We start from the raw sequence: 14,007 nt of genomic DNA, 5'->3' as shown, positions 1-14,007 counted from the left end.
GTGTGTGTGTGTGTGTGTGTGTGTGTGTGTGTGTGTGTGTGTGTGTGCGCGCGCGCGCGCACGTATATAGAAGGATTTAGCAGTTTTGTTTAGATTCTCCTGTGTGAATCTTGACAGTTGAATTAACATCAGGGTGGTATGGCATGAGTTCTGGAGACCTCATTGCTGCAATGATCTTTGGCAAGCCCTTTCTGTGTGGCCTCAGTGAGAGAGAACCTAGGCCCTTAAGTTTTCTGGTTTTGTTTTTTTGGGGGGCCTAGGAGCTTAATTAATATTTCAGGATGTTAATGTAGTATATCATTTGTCTTCCAAATTTTAAATTGAGAGAGTACAAAAAGGGGGTTTATGGCTTGGTCGTAGGTGCCAGGGGAGGGGGGCAGTGTAAGATTAAGCTCCCCAAAGCCTTTGCAGGTCAGGAGGAGGCTGTTGCTTCTAGTTTTAGAGCCCCCTACACAGCTTTATGAAATAGAAGCATAAGTAAATAAATACACACACATATAGACACTCGGATACCCCAAATGGTTTTTAATCCTTTTCTGTGCAGTCGCACTAATTAAGACGGAAAATCAAGGTCTGTGCACATTATGTCATCATTTACCTTAAATGTGGCTAAACCATTCAGATGCCAAATAATTAATAATGCAAAATAGTTAACACATGTCTATATTTGAGGCCCTGCTCTGGTTGCCTCTCAGCCAAGAACTCTGATTCTTTGGACCATTCTCGGTGGCTGTGCCTGCGGCGTGCATGTGCCAGAGCCGTGCATGTGCGCATGTACACGTGCAGCCCGCTGCTCCCGGCAGCGGCGTGTGCATGCTATGGTCTCCGCTGCCTGCTGGCCCCTCTGCCCTCCAGGCCAGCCTAGACCTGGATTCCTGGCACAATTTAGAAAAGAGAGTGAAGCTTTCTAAATGCTGACAAGTCTGCTTGCTTTCCAGATTCGGAGCAGCAGCCCAGAGAGTCCAGCCCCAGCAGAGACAATTCGTGTTGTAGTGTCCGCGCTTTGCATGTGATATGTGTCCCACATAAAATTCCAGTGAAGGGAGATTATTTTCTTTTTTATCCGAATGGCATAACTTGGAAAGTTACAGTATCTTTTCAAGGTTATTTTCAGACTAACCTTTACTAGTCTTTATGATAGTAAAGAAAAGGAACTACTGTAAATCTTGATATTTTATGAAAATACTTCTATTGCTTGTTCAAATATGAAATTATTCAGAGACTTTTAACCCATATTTGCATAGCCTAATATGTAGGCAAGCATACTTAACTTTATAAAAAACATTTGAAATTGGAGATTCAAAAGCCTAACAGTTTAACTTAAAGTTTTATGTTGTGCAGGATTGTATGATGGAGCAACTTAATTCGTCTTGTGTGTATGATTCATTGTGCAGTTATTAGAGATGGCATGTGGAGACAGTCTTTGATTTGGCCATGTTTCTCTGTGAGTGTGAGTTCTGCCTCTGTGTTTCTGGTTCTGTGGCACATTTTACTGTTGCCATGCAGGTAACTATAGACTACATCCCAGAGCCCTGGCCTTTCAGACTGGGAGCTTGCAGGATAGTCCTTTGATCTGTCTGTGTTTGTTAAATTAGGAAGGGGAGGGGCTTATATTCCATTTCTGCTCTATGTTATATAAGAGCCAACAAAATAAGTATATTGTAAGAAATGCCGAATGGTTGAGATGCTTTCCTATTATTTTCTTGCCAGGAGCTTGATATTGTGCTAGTAATTCTGGGGAAGAGAAAGAGAAAGTGAACAAGTTTCATTTGAGATCTGTCTTCTATTTTTGTGACTTGTTTAATTTGCTAGCATTATTGATATTTTTCTTTTAAGCTCAAGTTTATTGCTGATAGGCTATTATAACTACTGAAGTATTTTTGTTTTACCTTACAATTCACATGAAAATGTCATGAACTTTATTTTAACATGTGGTTGGGAATTTAATTGTCAGACTTTATTTCTAGCAGATAGGTTGGTAGTTGCATGTTGTATCTTATTTAATAAGTATCAAATTAATGGAGATAGAATTCAGTTGTATCAAAACATTTGTTTATCTTCACTTCTGAGCTTTCTTTTTTAATAGTCTTTTTGCAATATGAGAAGTAAATGACACTGAATTTTCCCCTTTTCTTTTAAAGACTTTCAGCTGAACTCTCATCTCTCAACACTGGCAAATATTCACAAGATCTACCACACCCTTAATAAGCTAGTAAGTCAATCTTTTAAAGACAAAACTACCAGCCGTTTAAAGTAGTAGTTTTAAGTGGATTTGATAAAATTTGGATTATGGATATTAAGATATCAGCTGTTTATGAAAATATTGAATTTTAAAGCTTGCTGTATGGTATGTGATTTCTTGGTAATGATGAACATATTTCTTGCAGAATCTAACAGAAGACGTTGGCCAAGACGATCACCAAACAGGTATCTATAAATGCTAACACTACTTAATTTTAAATAAACTTCCTAATATAAAGTTATAATGCATTCCACTAGCAAGTTGTTACTTGGTTGAGGATTGTTCTTCAGGGTGTATGGAGGTAGCCATCTCACAGCTCCTTCCCTGGAGGAAATCTGTTCTAGGGCTCTGGTTTACAGAGTACTTCAGTTCCTTTAAAGGGGCTGGGGAGTCTCCCCAGTGGTTTCAAAATAATCATTTCTCTACTGAAGTGTTTAGTTTATACTAAAAAGTTGCTACACTTGTGCAGTTTGGAAGGTATTGCATAAATATTTGTTGACTTGAGATGTAAAATGAGTTGATAGGTCGGTAGGGGCTTGTGTGTGTATGTGTTGTATAGGTCTTGAGGATTTATGAATGGGAAAACTGAAAGTTGATAATTGTAAACAGTTCTCTAGCCCTGTGGTTCTCAAACTGTAGCTGGCATTATAATCACGGAGGTGGGGGGTAGTTCCAATTGATTGCTGGGCTCCACCCCCAGAGTTTTTGATTCTGTAGGTTCGGGGTGGGGCCCTAGAGTTTGCATTTCTAACCAGCTCCCAGATGATGCTGATGCAGCTGGTCTGGAGACCACACCTTGAGAACCACTTCTCTAAACTGTAATGATCATAAAGTTCAGAAACTTGCACTTGATCTGTAGTTATGAAAACTTCCAGCAAAAATGATTAAAATATATTTTAAAGTTTTTGAAAATTACCACAGTAATACATGATTGTTAGAGAATTATGAATAGCACAGAAGCAAATGAAGTAAAAAGCCACAATCCTCCTTCACGTCTCCCAGTCCAGCCTTCCCCCAGTTTGCCGCTTAATGTTTGTTCTTTCAGACATTTTTGAACCTGCATATATTTTTATAGTAGTGTTTTTTTTTTTAATTTATCATTGATGAGCTCATACTCTACATACTATATAGCATCGTTCTTTTTTCATTTAATTTTTTAACTTAATGGTGTATCTTGGAGGTTGTTGGGATTTAGAACTCTCCCCACCCTTCCCCTCCAGATTGGTTCAGGATCAATTGAAAATTAGGCACAAGATGGAGATTGAAGTAACAGTTGTGTTGGAAAGCACAGCTTAGAAGAGCAACAAAAATGCAGAGGCTTTTCAGTATTTCAACTTAATTAGATAGCCTTACACGCAATCACTGCCACAGCTAGTTAAGCACAGCACACCTCCCGGCCCCTCTCTAACCCACCACTTATGGTGGAAGGGTATCAGCTTCTGCTGGCAGGTTGATCTGAAAGCGAGTTCAGAAGGGGCTGGGCCCCTCTGCTCAGTTCCTCCCTGCCCCAATCACCAGTTAGATCAGACATTCCTTCTTCCAGAGGAAGGAATGAGAGAAGGGGGAATGTATTCTAGAAGGCCAGGCCACGGAAGGTCCCTTCACCTGATCTTTCTGTTTTAGTAAATATAGGTCAACTCAAGGCAGTCAAAAACAGTTTGCTTAATAATTTTATTTATTGATTGATTATAGCTCCTTAATTTTAGAAGCAGTGTATGCACATGGTTTTAAAAGAAATGTCAGAAAGGTGTAAAGAAGCGAAGGTTGCTGGCCCATTTTATGAGCCCTAGCTCCCATCCCCACTAGTACTACACCCTTGACTCTCCAGAGATAACTCTTATATTCTTGTATTTGTTTCCCAAATGACGATGATATATGTTTTTCCCCAAATACAAGTATACCTTTGTATGTGCCTCTTGTTTTTGTCACTCAGTATATCTTGGGGATCTTTTCATTGCAGCACATTTATAAAGCTTTATTTTTCAATGACTGCATGATTTTCTGTTTCATGGATATATCATAATATGTTTCTATTGATACACATTTAAGTGTGTTTAACTTTTAGCTAATTTTCAGGGCCAGTTTTAAAAGTTAAAAAAAAAAACCACATTTCTCTCTACTATTCTGGAACAATATATTGGTAGACATCAGAGATTTTTTAAACTTAAGAGTTAGTGTAGTTTTGATTTTTTAAAACTGAATTTTGTGTTTGTAAAGCCTTTAAGTTGTCTTTCCCTTGGCTAAGGTAATAAAACATCTAAGTGCTGAGTCTTGTACATTCTGTAGTTAAAGTTGAACTTTGGATTTGAATGAGTATTGTTACCGTGGTAATTTCACATTTAAATATTTAACCTGAATATGGCAATTTAATAACTATAAGCTATAATTAAGGAAAACGAAAGTGGAGAGTGTGTTTGGCCTCATGCCTCCTCTTTCGCCCTTGGGGACAGTAGATGTGCCTGATATTTGGTATATGACTTGCTGGTGCAGTGCCTGGTACCTCATACGTGCCAGTCAATGTCAATTAACATTAGTAATTTCTCAGAGTGGTCCATTTCCCCATCTGGTTATAGCATCACTTGTGATTACCATACCTGACAGAGTATACTTTAAAAATTAAGTAACATAAAATCCGTAGTGTTTGGAAACCTGAGAAAGTTAATCACTATAGTGCCTCTTTGTAGTGCCTCTTTGAATTTCTTGGCCCATCAGTAGTCTGAGCCATTTCTATAACAACTGTATATGGAAGAGCCAAACTAAGTGCAAAAGAGGCCTGTATCTTCCTGCTCTGTTTCCTTTAACACTTTTCTTTGGTGCTTTCAGTCTTCCACCAGAAAAAGAAGAAAGAAAAAAAAAAGGAGAGAGAGTGTGTATGTTAAAATTGGAGAAGCAGCACAAAATACTAGGAGTGAATTTAAAAAACCAGAGAGGACCCCAAAAAAATGATGGAGGATGATAGATGTCAAAAGTCAGTATTGTTTAGAGAGAAAAGAAAGGAAATTTTTTGGTCTTAAATAGTAGGATAAAAATTGCGCATTTGGACACTACTAGTTTTACTGAAGCAAGCAAGTAGTTCAATGCTCTGTTCAAGAAAATGAAATAAAATATTTAGGTACTGGTAAGATGCTTAAAATGCATCCTATTTACCAACTTAAATTACTATACCTTTGTGACATTATTCAGTGAAAAGTGAGGTGAAATGGCTATATGAAAAGTATTGAAATGGGGGAATGAACATGTAAAATGTTACTAAGTGAGTCAAGGCTATATGATACAACAAACTCATTATAATGAAAATTAGACAGTGAGATTTTTGTATTGGAACATGCATTTATACTAAGTTTGGAAAAGTCAGAAAAATTCTCTAATTGTATAAACCTCTTTGAGGATGACTAGAAACTGGGCACACAATTTAATATGTCTTACAAAAAATGAATCCTGAACAGGACCTTTTTTCACTTGAGGCCCACAGCAGGAAGATTAAATTATTATCAAAACAGCCAGCTGCATAGGCATTAAAAGGCCTTTGGTTTGATCCAGGTGAACTTAAATTGCTCTTTAAAATTGATTTTTCTGGGACCAAATATTGGAATAAATATGTTAAAAATGTTGGCGGTATTTCTAGTTGTTTAACGTAAGAAGAATAGCTATATTCATTGACCTCCTGATTTATTTGAAAATATGGTCAGTTAATAGAATAATTTATTTGTTCCTCTTAAAAATTGAACCAAAAAGAAATGACCCTGAACTCAAATCATAACCTTTGGTTAAAAAATAGAAACAATTTTTATTGCCTTCCTAAGGATCACTTAAACACTTCAGCATCAAGAAAGAGCTTCTAACGATGGGAGAGGCAATTTCAGAGTCACTGTCACAATGTAGAAATATTATAGACTGAACACCAGAATATCTATCACGATAATGTGAAGGAGCCTGAACCATAGTTTGGGATTACTAGTTGAGATTATTCATCTCTTCCTCTTCCTACTTCTTTATTATTATAATAAAAAGGCTTTTTCTCTTTCATAAGTACCTGCCAGACGTTTCTAATGAGATTTAAGATGGATCCTTAAAATCTTTTTCATCACTGTTTTTTCTTGGGTGATTGGCAGATATTGAAAACTTGCAGCTCTGATCATTTCAAATCAGTTTATGGGTTAAGTCGCTTTAATTTGTTAACTATTTATTGAATAGGAACTTTCAGGTGCTCCACTTATTGGCCCGTTGTCTTATCTGTAGAATTAGGGTGGTAATAATATCTGTAGAATTGGGGTGATAATAATACCTCTCAGATTTGTGAAGATAAATTTGAAAGTGATTTGTAGTTACTAATTTAAAACTTCAGCCTTAATATTTTGCCTCTACCTGTAATGTCAGATCGTTTATACCTAAGTAGATACTTGTAGCAGGTTAAAATAGCTAAAGCTTCTTTGAAACGTAAACATTCCATAACATTGTTGTTTACAGTATTTGCTTACTGAATTTTCTTTTTACTCTAAAAATAAAGTTTAATTAAGGTAGATAAAGTGATATAAGTTCTAAAGCAGTAAAGTCTAAATTTAATGATACGAGTAAATACAAATTTGTAAAACATTCATTTAGGTTTAAGTGTTTTTATTATAAAAAGACATCACAGAGTTATTTTAAGAAGCAGACATTCTAGAATATTTGTGTTTAAAAAAAATCCGACCTGCCAGGAAACTTAGAATCAAGTGCTTTTCTTAACTGACAAATGGGAAAGAAAATCTGAAATGGTGGTGTATTATCTATTCATAGATGTTTCAAATTTCTGGAAACATACTGATCTCTAAGCAGAATTTGATTTACGCTTGTTTTAGGAACACATTTATTCAACAAATATTTGCAAGTCTACTGTGGGACTCTCAGTACTGTATATACTGTATTACTACTGTACTAAGATGATATATTAGCTGCTGTGTCTGCACAGGTGAACAAAGCAGAACCCTGCAAACCAAGGTGTACTTTTGTGCATGAACCTAAAAACCTGAGTTGTTGCTCTTGCTCAGGTAGGATCCCTGGAGCCATGCGGGGTTGGGGGAGCAGCTTTGGGGCCACCGAGCCGTGAGTTGTGTGCTCTTCGTGTATTTTTGTTGACTTGGTTCATGTTGGCAAATTATTTTAGGTAAACTTGTTTTCCTCAGCGTTAAAAAATTGCTTTTGGGCTTCCCTGGTGGCACAGTGGTTGAGAGTCCGCCTGCCGATGCAGGGGACACGGGTTCGTGCCTCGGTCCGGGAAGATCCCATATGCCGTGGAGCGGCTGGGCCCGTGAGCCATGGTCGCTGAGCCTGCGTGTCCGGAGCCCGTGCTCCGCAACGGGAGAGGCCACAACAGTGAGAGGCCCGTGTACCGCAAAAAAAAAAAAAAATTGCTTTTGAGATAGCTTGGAACTTTTCATTGTCATCATGGGTTCCAGGGTTCTACCTGTGGAGCTGTGCTGCGTCGTGCGAGTTGGACTCGTCCTTCCTGTGAGGTGGGGGTGGGTGGCGAGAGGCTTAGTGAGCCGGTGGGTGCCTGGGCTGTAATGGGCACCGGGGATGAACAGATGCCGTTTCATTGTGAAGGGTGGCCCCTAACAGTCACTCGCTTATGCCGATGATTGGAGCAGAGAGGTCTGAACGAACACCATGGGAATAAGTGAAAGAACAAAACGCCAAATTTGGGATGCTTTTGGACTAAAATATGAGTAAGTTTTACACCAGGAAAAGTGATTTGTGGAACTTCAACAGTAAGAAAAAAAATAAAGTTGAAAAAGTTACTTTATGATGTTTGTATGTTTACCAGAAACATGATACTCTTGTCAAGTAGGAATCCGTGAAAGCAAGACATTATGCCAGTGTTTCTATGCAGAGGCAAATAGCAGAGGAGCCGGTGGATTTATCTTTATTGGTGAATATTGGTGAAGACATTATTTTAAATGGTGTTCATCTTCCCACGTGCTGAGGAGATGAGTGCATTTCCTCTGTGTTCTGCAAACGCTGGTGGGAGGGAGAGGTTCCTCCCGGAACAGATGCTCAGAACCCGACCATGACCAGTACCAGGAGACAGTGTCTTTCCTTCATACGTGCACGTCCAAGGTGGGAGAAGCAAGCCTCGAGGTTGAAGGCAGACTCGTTTCTGAGCAGCGTGGCAGGCTTTCCGGCAAGGCGAGATCCACTTTTTCATTCTGCAAGCTCCACCCCGAGGCATTAACGGACAAGAATAAATCTTGATCGTTGGCAGTCTGCAAAAGCTTGGGTCTCCGTGCACCTCTTCAGACCTTTCTGCGTGCTTCAGTGTAAACAGGACTGCCGTTTCACCAGGAGGACGAGTGGGGCGTGTGTGGTGGGCAGCACGTTCTCTGGCTCTTTCTCTTCCTGATTTTGCTGCTGTTGTGGGGAGAGAGATATGGGCGTGCCTTGTGTCTCTGAAGAACCTCCTACTCCCTCCGTTGTTGGGCTCTGGGAAGGGTGGTTGAGGATCGTTGTCTTTTCAGCCTGGTGGGCGCTGCCTCTGGCTGAAGGAGCAGGCAGGGTCCAGTACCCGGCGCTGGGCCCACGCCTCGTTCGCGCTGTTGTCCTGTTTTGTGGCAGAAGAGGTGGTTTCGGCTATTCTGTTCCTGAAGCGCGTTGCCCAGGAACTTAGCGTGGTGGTGGAAGCCTGAGTATGTCCTGAGATTGAGGTTCCAGTCCCGACCATTGCGCCTACCAGGTTGGGACTGTTAGCTACTGACAACTCTCTCCCTGCCTTCTGAACAGCTTTCTAGAGAGAACTGTCCACATTCACTGAGATCACACCCTCCGCTCACGTCCTTCCCCAGCCTGTTGCAGCCCTGTCCCCAGCCTCTTGCTTCTGCATCTGACTGCTGCCACCGCCCTGTGCACTCCTCCTGCTTCGGCTTCCTGGAGTGTACACTCGCCCAGGTTTTCTCCCCACCCAGGTCTTCACCCTCTTTTCCCAGCCCCCGAATATCCACACTCCCTGGGCTCTGGCCTTAGTCCCCAGCTTCTCAGTCTCTGCTGCTGAGGCCGCGTGGAGGCGGCAGTGAGTGGTGGTGGGGAGCTTGGCCTCGTCGCCGAGCTGCTTGGGTTCCATCCTTGACTTCACCTGCTGCCTTCCAGCTGCTGCTTCATCTCTCTGCCCAAGTTTCCTCATTCGTAAGAATGGGGTGGTTGTGAGGCTTGGGTCAACGCGGAGGTCCAGCCTGAGCACACACCTCCCTGGTGGCACTCAGATCCCAACATCTGTCTACTTGCAACACTTGGCCACGTGAGCACGTGTTGAATGGATATTTTTCCCACATAAAACTCCGGAGAGGTAGATCTCACAGTTCTCATTCTTCAGATGATGAACCAGAGACCCAGAATAGGTCACTGACTGACTGAGCCACATGACTAGCTGAGGAGCTGGAGCTCATCCACTGAATGTAGAGCACTCAGACCCTATCACCCGGTGCTGCCTTGTCCCAGCGGCTCACTGAGGGCCCTGGGCCCTCCCACCAAGGCACCAGTGCAAGGAGGAGGACATGCAGTCCAGATTTCACCACTTAGCACTTCTGAGACCTTGGAAAGTCTCTTGAATGCCTAAGCCTTACTTTTTACCATCAGTCACTAGAGATAATTAACTCTGCCCTGCCTGTCGTTCAGGGTTATTGTGGGAACCAAATGACATAATATCTCTGATAGTACTTGTGCCAAGATGGGTATTTTAATTATGTTATAATTGTCTTGTAATTTATAATGGTTTAAGACAGTCTGAAGTGAGACTTGTCTGGGTTTGAATTCCAATTTTGCCCCTTACCTGACCCCTCTCTGCCTCCGTTTTCTTATCTGCATAAGCAGTAATGATTATTCTTTTTTCGTAAGCTTGTTGTGAGGTTAAGTGAGGTGTCGTACATGTAAGTGTTAAGAGCAGGGCCTGGCTCACCATAAGGTTTCCATAGGTGTTCCATGTTGTTGTTACATTTTAATATCTTTTACCAAATGAAAGTTAATGCTTCCAAAAACCCTCACTGAAAGTGGCAGAAACAAATTAAAAATATTTATGGAAGTTTTGCTCAAGATCATGTCAGGCTTTTGCCCCAAAAATCCAAATTCTGTTTTTTGTTTTTTTTTTAATCAGATATTCCTTGAAGCTTAAGAGTGTTGGGACTGATGTACTTGTATGTATTTTAGACCCAAGGTCACCAGTCGAGCTGGCCTTGCCTAATGAAGTACAGAAATGAGATAGCAGTGCAATTCCTTCTGAAGGAACATTGACGTGTAAAGGAAGCTGGAAGCTTAGATGATTTATATTAGTATTTTTGGAGAGTAAACTGAAGTTATGATAACTTCATTTCTGGTGTGTGTTTTGGGGGGACTATTAACTAATTTGTGTCATTGCTAGGTTTATTTCTTGACTCTAACATTTTCTCAAAGAAGAACTGAAAACCAGTTTTTCACTTTTCATTTTTTCATGTTTACAGAGAACATCTAAACCCTTTGCAATGTAAGTTGTGAAAGCTCTTCATTTAGCGCTGATATTCTTTGGAAGGGTTTCAATGTGGCATTCCTTACTTTTGTGCTCTTCACTCTGTTTTGTAGGAAGTCTGCGGTCTTGCCGTTCTTCGGACTGCTTTAGTAAAGTGATGCCGCCGAGGAAAAAGAGAAGACCTGCCTCTGGAGATGATTTATCTGCCAAGAAAAGTAGACACGATAGGTACGTCGCAGAGACAGTGGAACCACATTGATGGCATATGTGTTGAAGAGGCACCTTTCTACCCAAGCCCAGAGTGGGTCTTATAAGCGTACAGATGCCAACCGGACTATTGTTTTGGTTCTGCCAGGAAACCTTCAAAGTGTAATTTTTTGTGATACTTAACGTGTGGGCTCATGAAACATAAACAAGTTAGGTAACCTGAGTTCATAGAAATTCAAATTTTATCTCAGTCCATTGATCCACCAGAACTGGTGTAGTGTTTCTTTCTTTGCTTTTAAGAGCTTGCCCTCTGTGCCTGTTGAGGACCTCAGGATTGGTAGTTATCTCTTTAAGGGGGTCTCACTCACTACCTACAACCACAGGAATCCTGTAGCTGCCTTTGCCAGGACCTGGGTTGCGTGGCTGGAGAGAGCTGCCTGCACCAAGTGCTCTAAGCCTGCCTGGAATATTAGCTGAGCTGACATTTCTTCTCAAAAGAGTGAGCATTTGTTAGAAACCATGAAAAACAAGACTGTTGAAACCACTTCTCTTTCAGACAAGTGAACTGTTAATTTTGGTAACTCCCAAGGTCCATTAGACTTGCTTATTTTAGGCATCTTTACTATTTCAACCAGATTTTATTAGACATCTTTTGGTTCTTTCTCTCTCTCTCTTTTCTTTTTTAAAAAAATACAATGAATAAACATCATAGTTTTAATCTTTTCTGCCTTTTCCCATCTGCCTCCATTCTGGCTCTGTAGGTCACTTCACTTCACTTATGTGGCCTGAATTGCCACATCGATAAATCAAGGGAATTAGATGAGATTTTTCTGCTTCTTTCTTTTTTTAAAAATAAATTTATTTATTTATTTTTGGCTGCGTTTGGTCTTCGTTGCTGCGCGGGCTTTTCTCTAGTTGCAGCGAGTGGGGGCTACTCTTCGTTGTGGTGCGTGGGCTTCTCATTGCGGTGGCTTCTCTTGTTGTGGAGCACGGGCTCTAGGCGGGCGGGCTTCAGTAGCTGTGGCACGCGGGCTCAGTAGTTGTGGCCCGCGGGCTCTAGATCGCAGGCTCAGGAGCTGTGGCGCACGGGCTTAGTTGCTCCGTGGCATGTGGGATCTTCTCGGACCAGGGCTCGAACCCGTGGTGGATTCTTAACCACTGCGCCACCAGGGAAGCCCTGAAGCCAGTTTAAAAACTGGTAATTGAGTTGCAGAAGGGTGCGAGGTACTCTCATTAATAGCATTTCATCGGTCACCTAGGGGATGGGGAGCTGTAACGTTATCCGAGTTTCATTCTTGGTCTTTTTTGAAAAACAACTTCATTTACATACCACAATGTATACGATTTTAAGTGTACAGTTTAGTGATCATTACGGAGTTGTTGGAGCTGTGCAGCCATCACTGCAAACCAATGTTAGAAGATTCCCATCACCCCAGTTGGAGCCTTGACGCCCATTCACAGTCCATCCCTGTGCTTATTCCCAGCCCCAGGAAACCACAGATTCACTTTCTGTCCCTGCTATTTGCCTTTTCTGAACAGTTCATGTCAATGGTCTTTTTGTGCCTTGCTTCTTTCACTTAGCATAATTTTTTTGAGGTTCATCCATGTAATAGCATGTATTGGTATCTTTTTTTTTTTTGTAATGTTATTCCATTGTCCTTTTTTAGGTAGAGTATTTTTAAGTGATTCAGTCATTACAGTGTCATATAGAGGTCTCCAGGATATTGACTAGTTACAGACTTTGAGCTGAGATAGGATGTCCAGGCCCAGGGTTGGAGCAAATCTGTTTGAACCCCTGGACAGTATCCACCTTTGTTTCCAGGTGGGATGGCTACTTTTTATAGAAGAAATACAAAACTGGTGGTTTGTGGTTTCAGTATCTTAATACTTTATAACCATGTTTTGGGGGTTTTCTGGGTATTGAAACCCAGAATCTCTGATCAGCGGTATATACAGATATTCTGGTGAAAGTCTTGATCATGAATAAATGCTCTTTTAAAAAGAATTGTACATGATTTTATATTATATGCTATGTAAATAAAAACTGTATTCATAAATGTTTATATAACTATTTAGACAATTTATATATAAATACTCATAATTTTTCTATCAGAATCACTATTTTAAAAGTACTGCTGCTTCTCCCCTCCCCAAGTAGGGCCTATCTTGGTTCTCAGCCCCATGTCATCATGAAATAAGGAATCCCTGCCAAGGGTCACAGTATTGGCAGGAGGAGGCTGCTGTGCTTGCTGACTCAGTTCTCCAGCTTATGTGTCTGTTTCCACAACGCTAGGGCATGATAGGAGAAGGGCAGAAGCCAAGGATTCTCTGTACTTCGTTTTCCTGAGGTTTTTTTCCTGGAGGCTTGGACATAATTTGATGTTTCTTTTTATTTGCTTGACAAGTTCCTTGGAGGTGTCTAATACTGCCAGGTTCTTCCTTAGACCATGTGTCGCCCAGCCTGACTCGTATGGCACGGGAGTCAGGAGAACTTGATGCAGAGACATGAGTGAGTCCTAGGGTCACCAGTTGAAGAAACACCATCCACATTTCTTGTTGTATCACTAGTGTTCTGTAGTTAGTTCTGGCTAGAGAGGTAGAAAGGAGTATATTAAATACTTGTTCTCTTCAGTTTTTACTGATTATTTGTTCATCAGAGAAAAACCTGTATTAAGTGCTTACCATTTAATTTTATACTGGGTGTGACTGTGTTTAAAACTATAGTTATAAAAGCTGAAGCTTCCAAATGCAAGAAGTGAAATACTTTAAATATACATGAAATACTGACTGAATAGATGTTTGGTTGGGTAAAAGAATAAAAACTATTTGCTACTTAAAAAAACTCAGTATCTTTACTTTAAATAACTTAAAACCCCTTTCTTGATTTCTAGCATGTATAGAAAATATGATACAACTAGAATAAAGACTGAAGAAGAAGCCTTTTCAAGTAAGAGGTGCTTAGAATGGTTCTATGAATATGCAGGTAGGTAATCATTTATATCATCTAAGACTGAGCCTCATAAAAATAAGGAGTGCCTTAGAGGAGATTAAAGAATTAAAAAGGAGTACTTTTCGAATTTGTGTGTGTGTG

The 14,007-nt window shown here is 40.6% G+C and overlaps 1 protein-coding gene across 5 annotated transcripts in view; it reads left to right on the top strand.

Annotated features, from left to right (window-relative positions):
- The window catches only part of DCUN1D4 (defective in cullin neddylation 1 domain containing 4), a 68,818-nt gene that overhangs the window by 16,754 nt on the left and 38,057 nt on the right, over positions 1-14,007 (top strand). For 4 of the 5 annotated variants that reach the window (XM_029235308.1, XM_029235309.1, XM_029235310.1 and 1 more), the window contains 4 exons: positions 2,142-2,212; positions 2,388-2,427; positions 10,823-10,937; positions 13,808-13,899. In XM_029235308.1, coding sequence (XP_029091141.1) covers positions 2,142-2,212; positions 2,388-2,427; positions 10,823-10,937; positions 13,808-13,899 — 318 coding nt within the window. Of the gene's footprint in view, positions 1-2,141; positions 2,213-2,387; positions 2,428-10,704; positions 10,728-10,822; positions 10,938-13,807; positions 13,900-14,007 lie in introns of all 5 variants that reach the window. The other variant, XM_029235313.1, reaches the window with a different exon arrangement.

This window comes from Monodon monoceros, unplaced genomic scaffold (assembly GCF_005190385.1).
Source record: "Monodon monoceros isolate NGI ecotype Baffin Bay Population unplaced genomic scaffold, NGI_Narwhal_1 Super_Scaffold_20, whole genome shotgun sequence".
Taxonomy (NCBI): Eukaryota; Metazoa; Chordata; class Mammalia; order Artiodactyla; family Monodontidae; genus Monodon; species Monodon monoceros.
The sequence above is the reverse complement of the archived record's forward strand: the minus strand, read 5'-3'. Positions and strand labels throughout refer to the sequence as shown.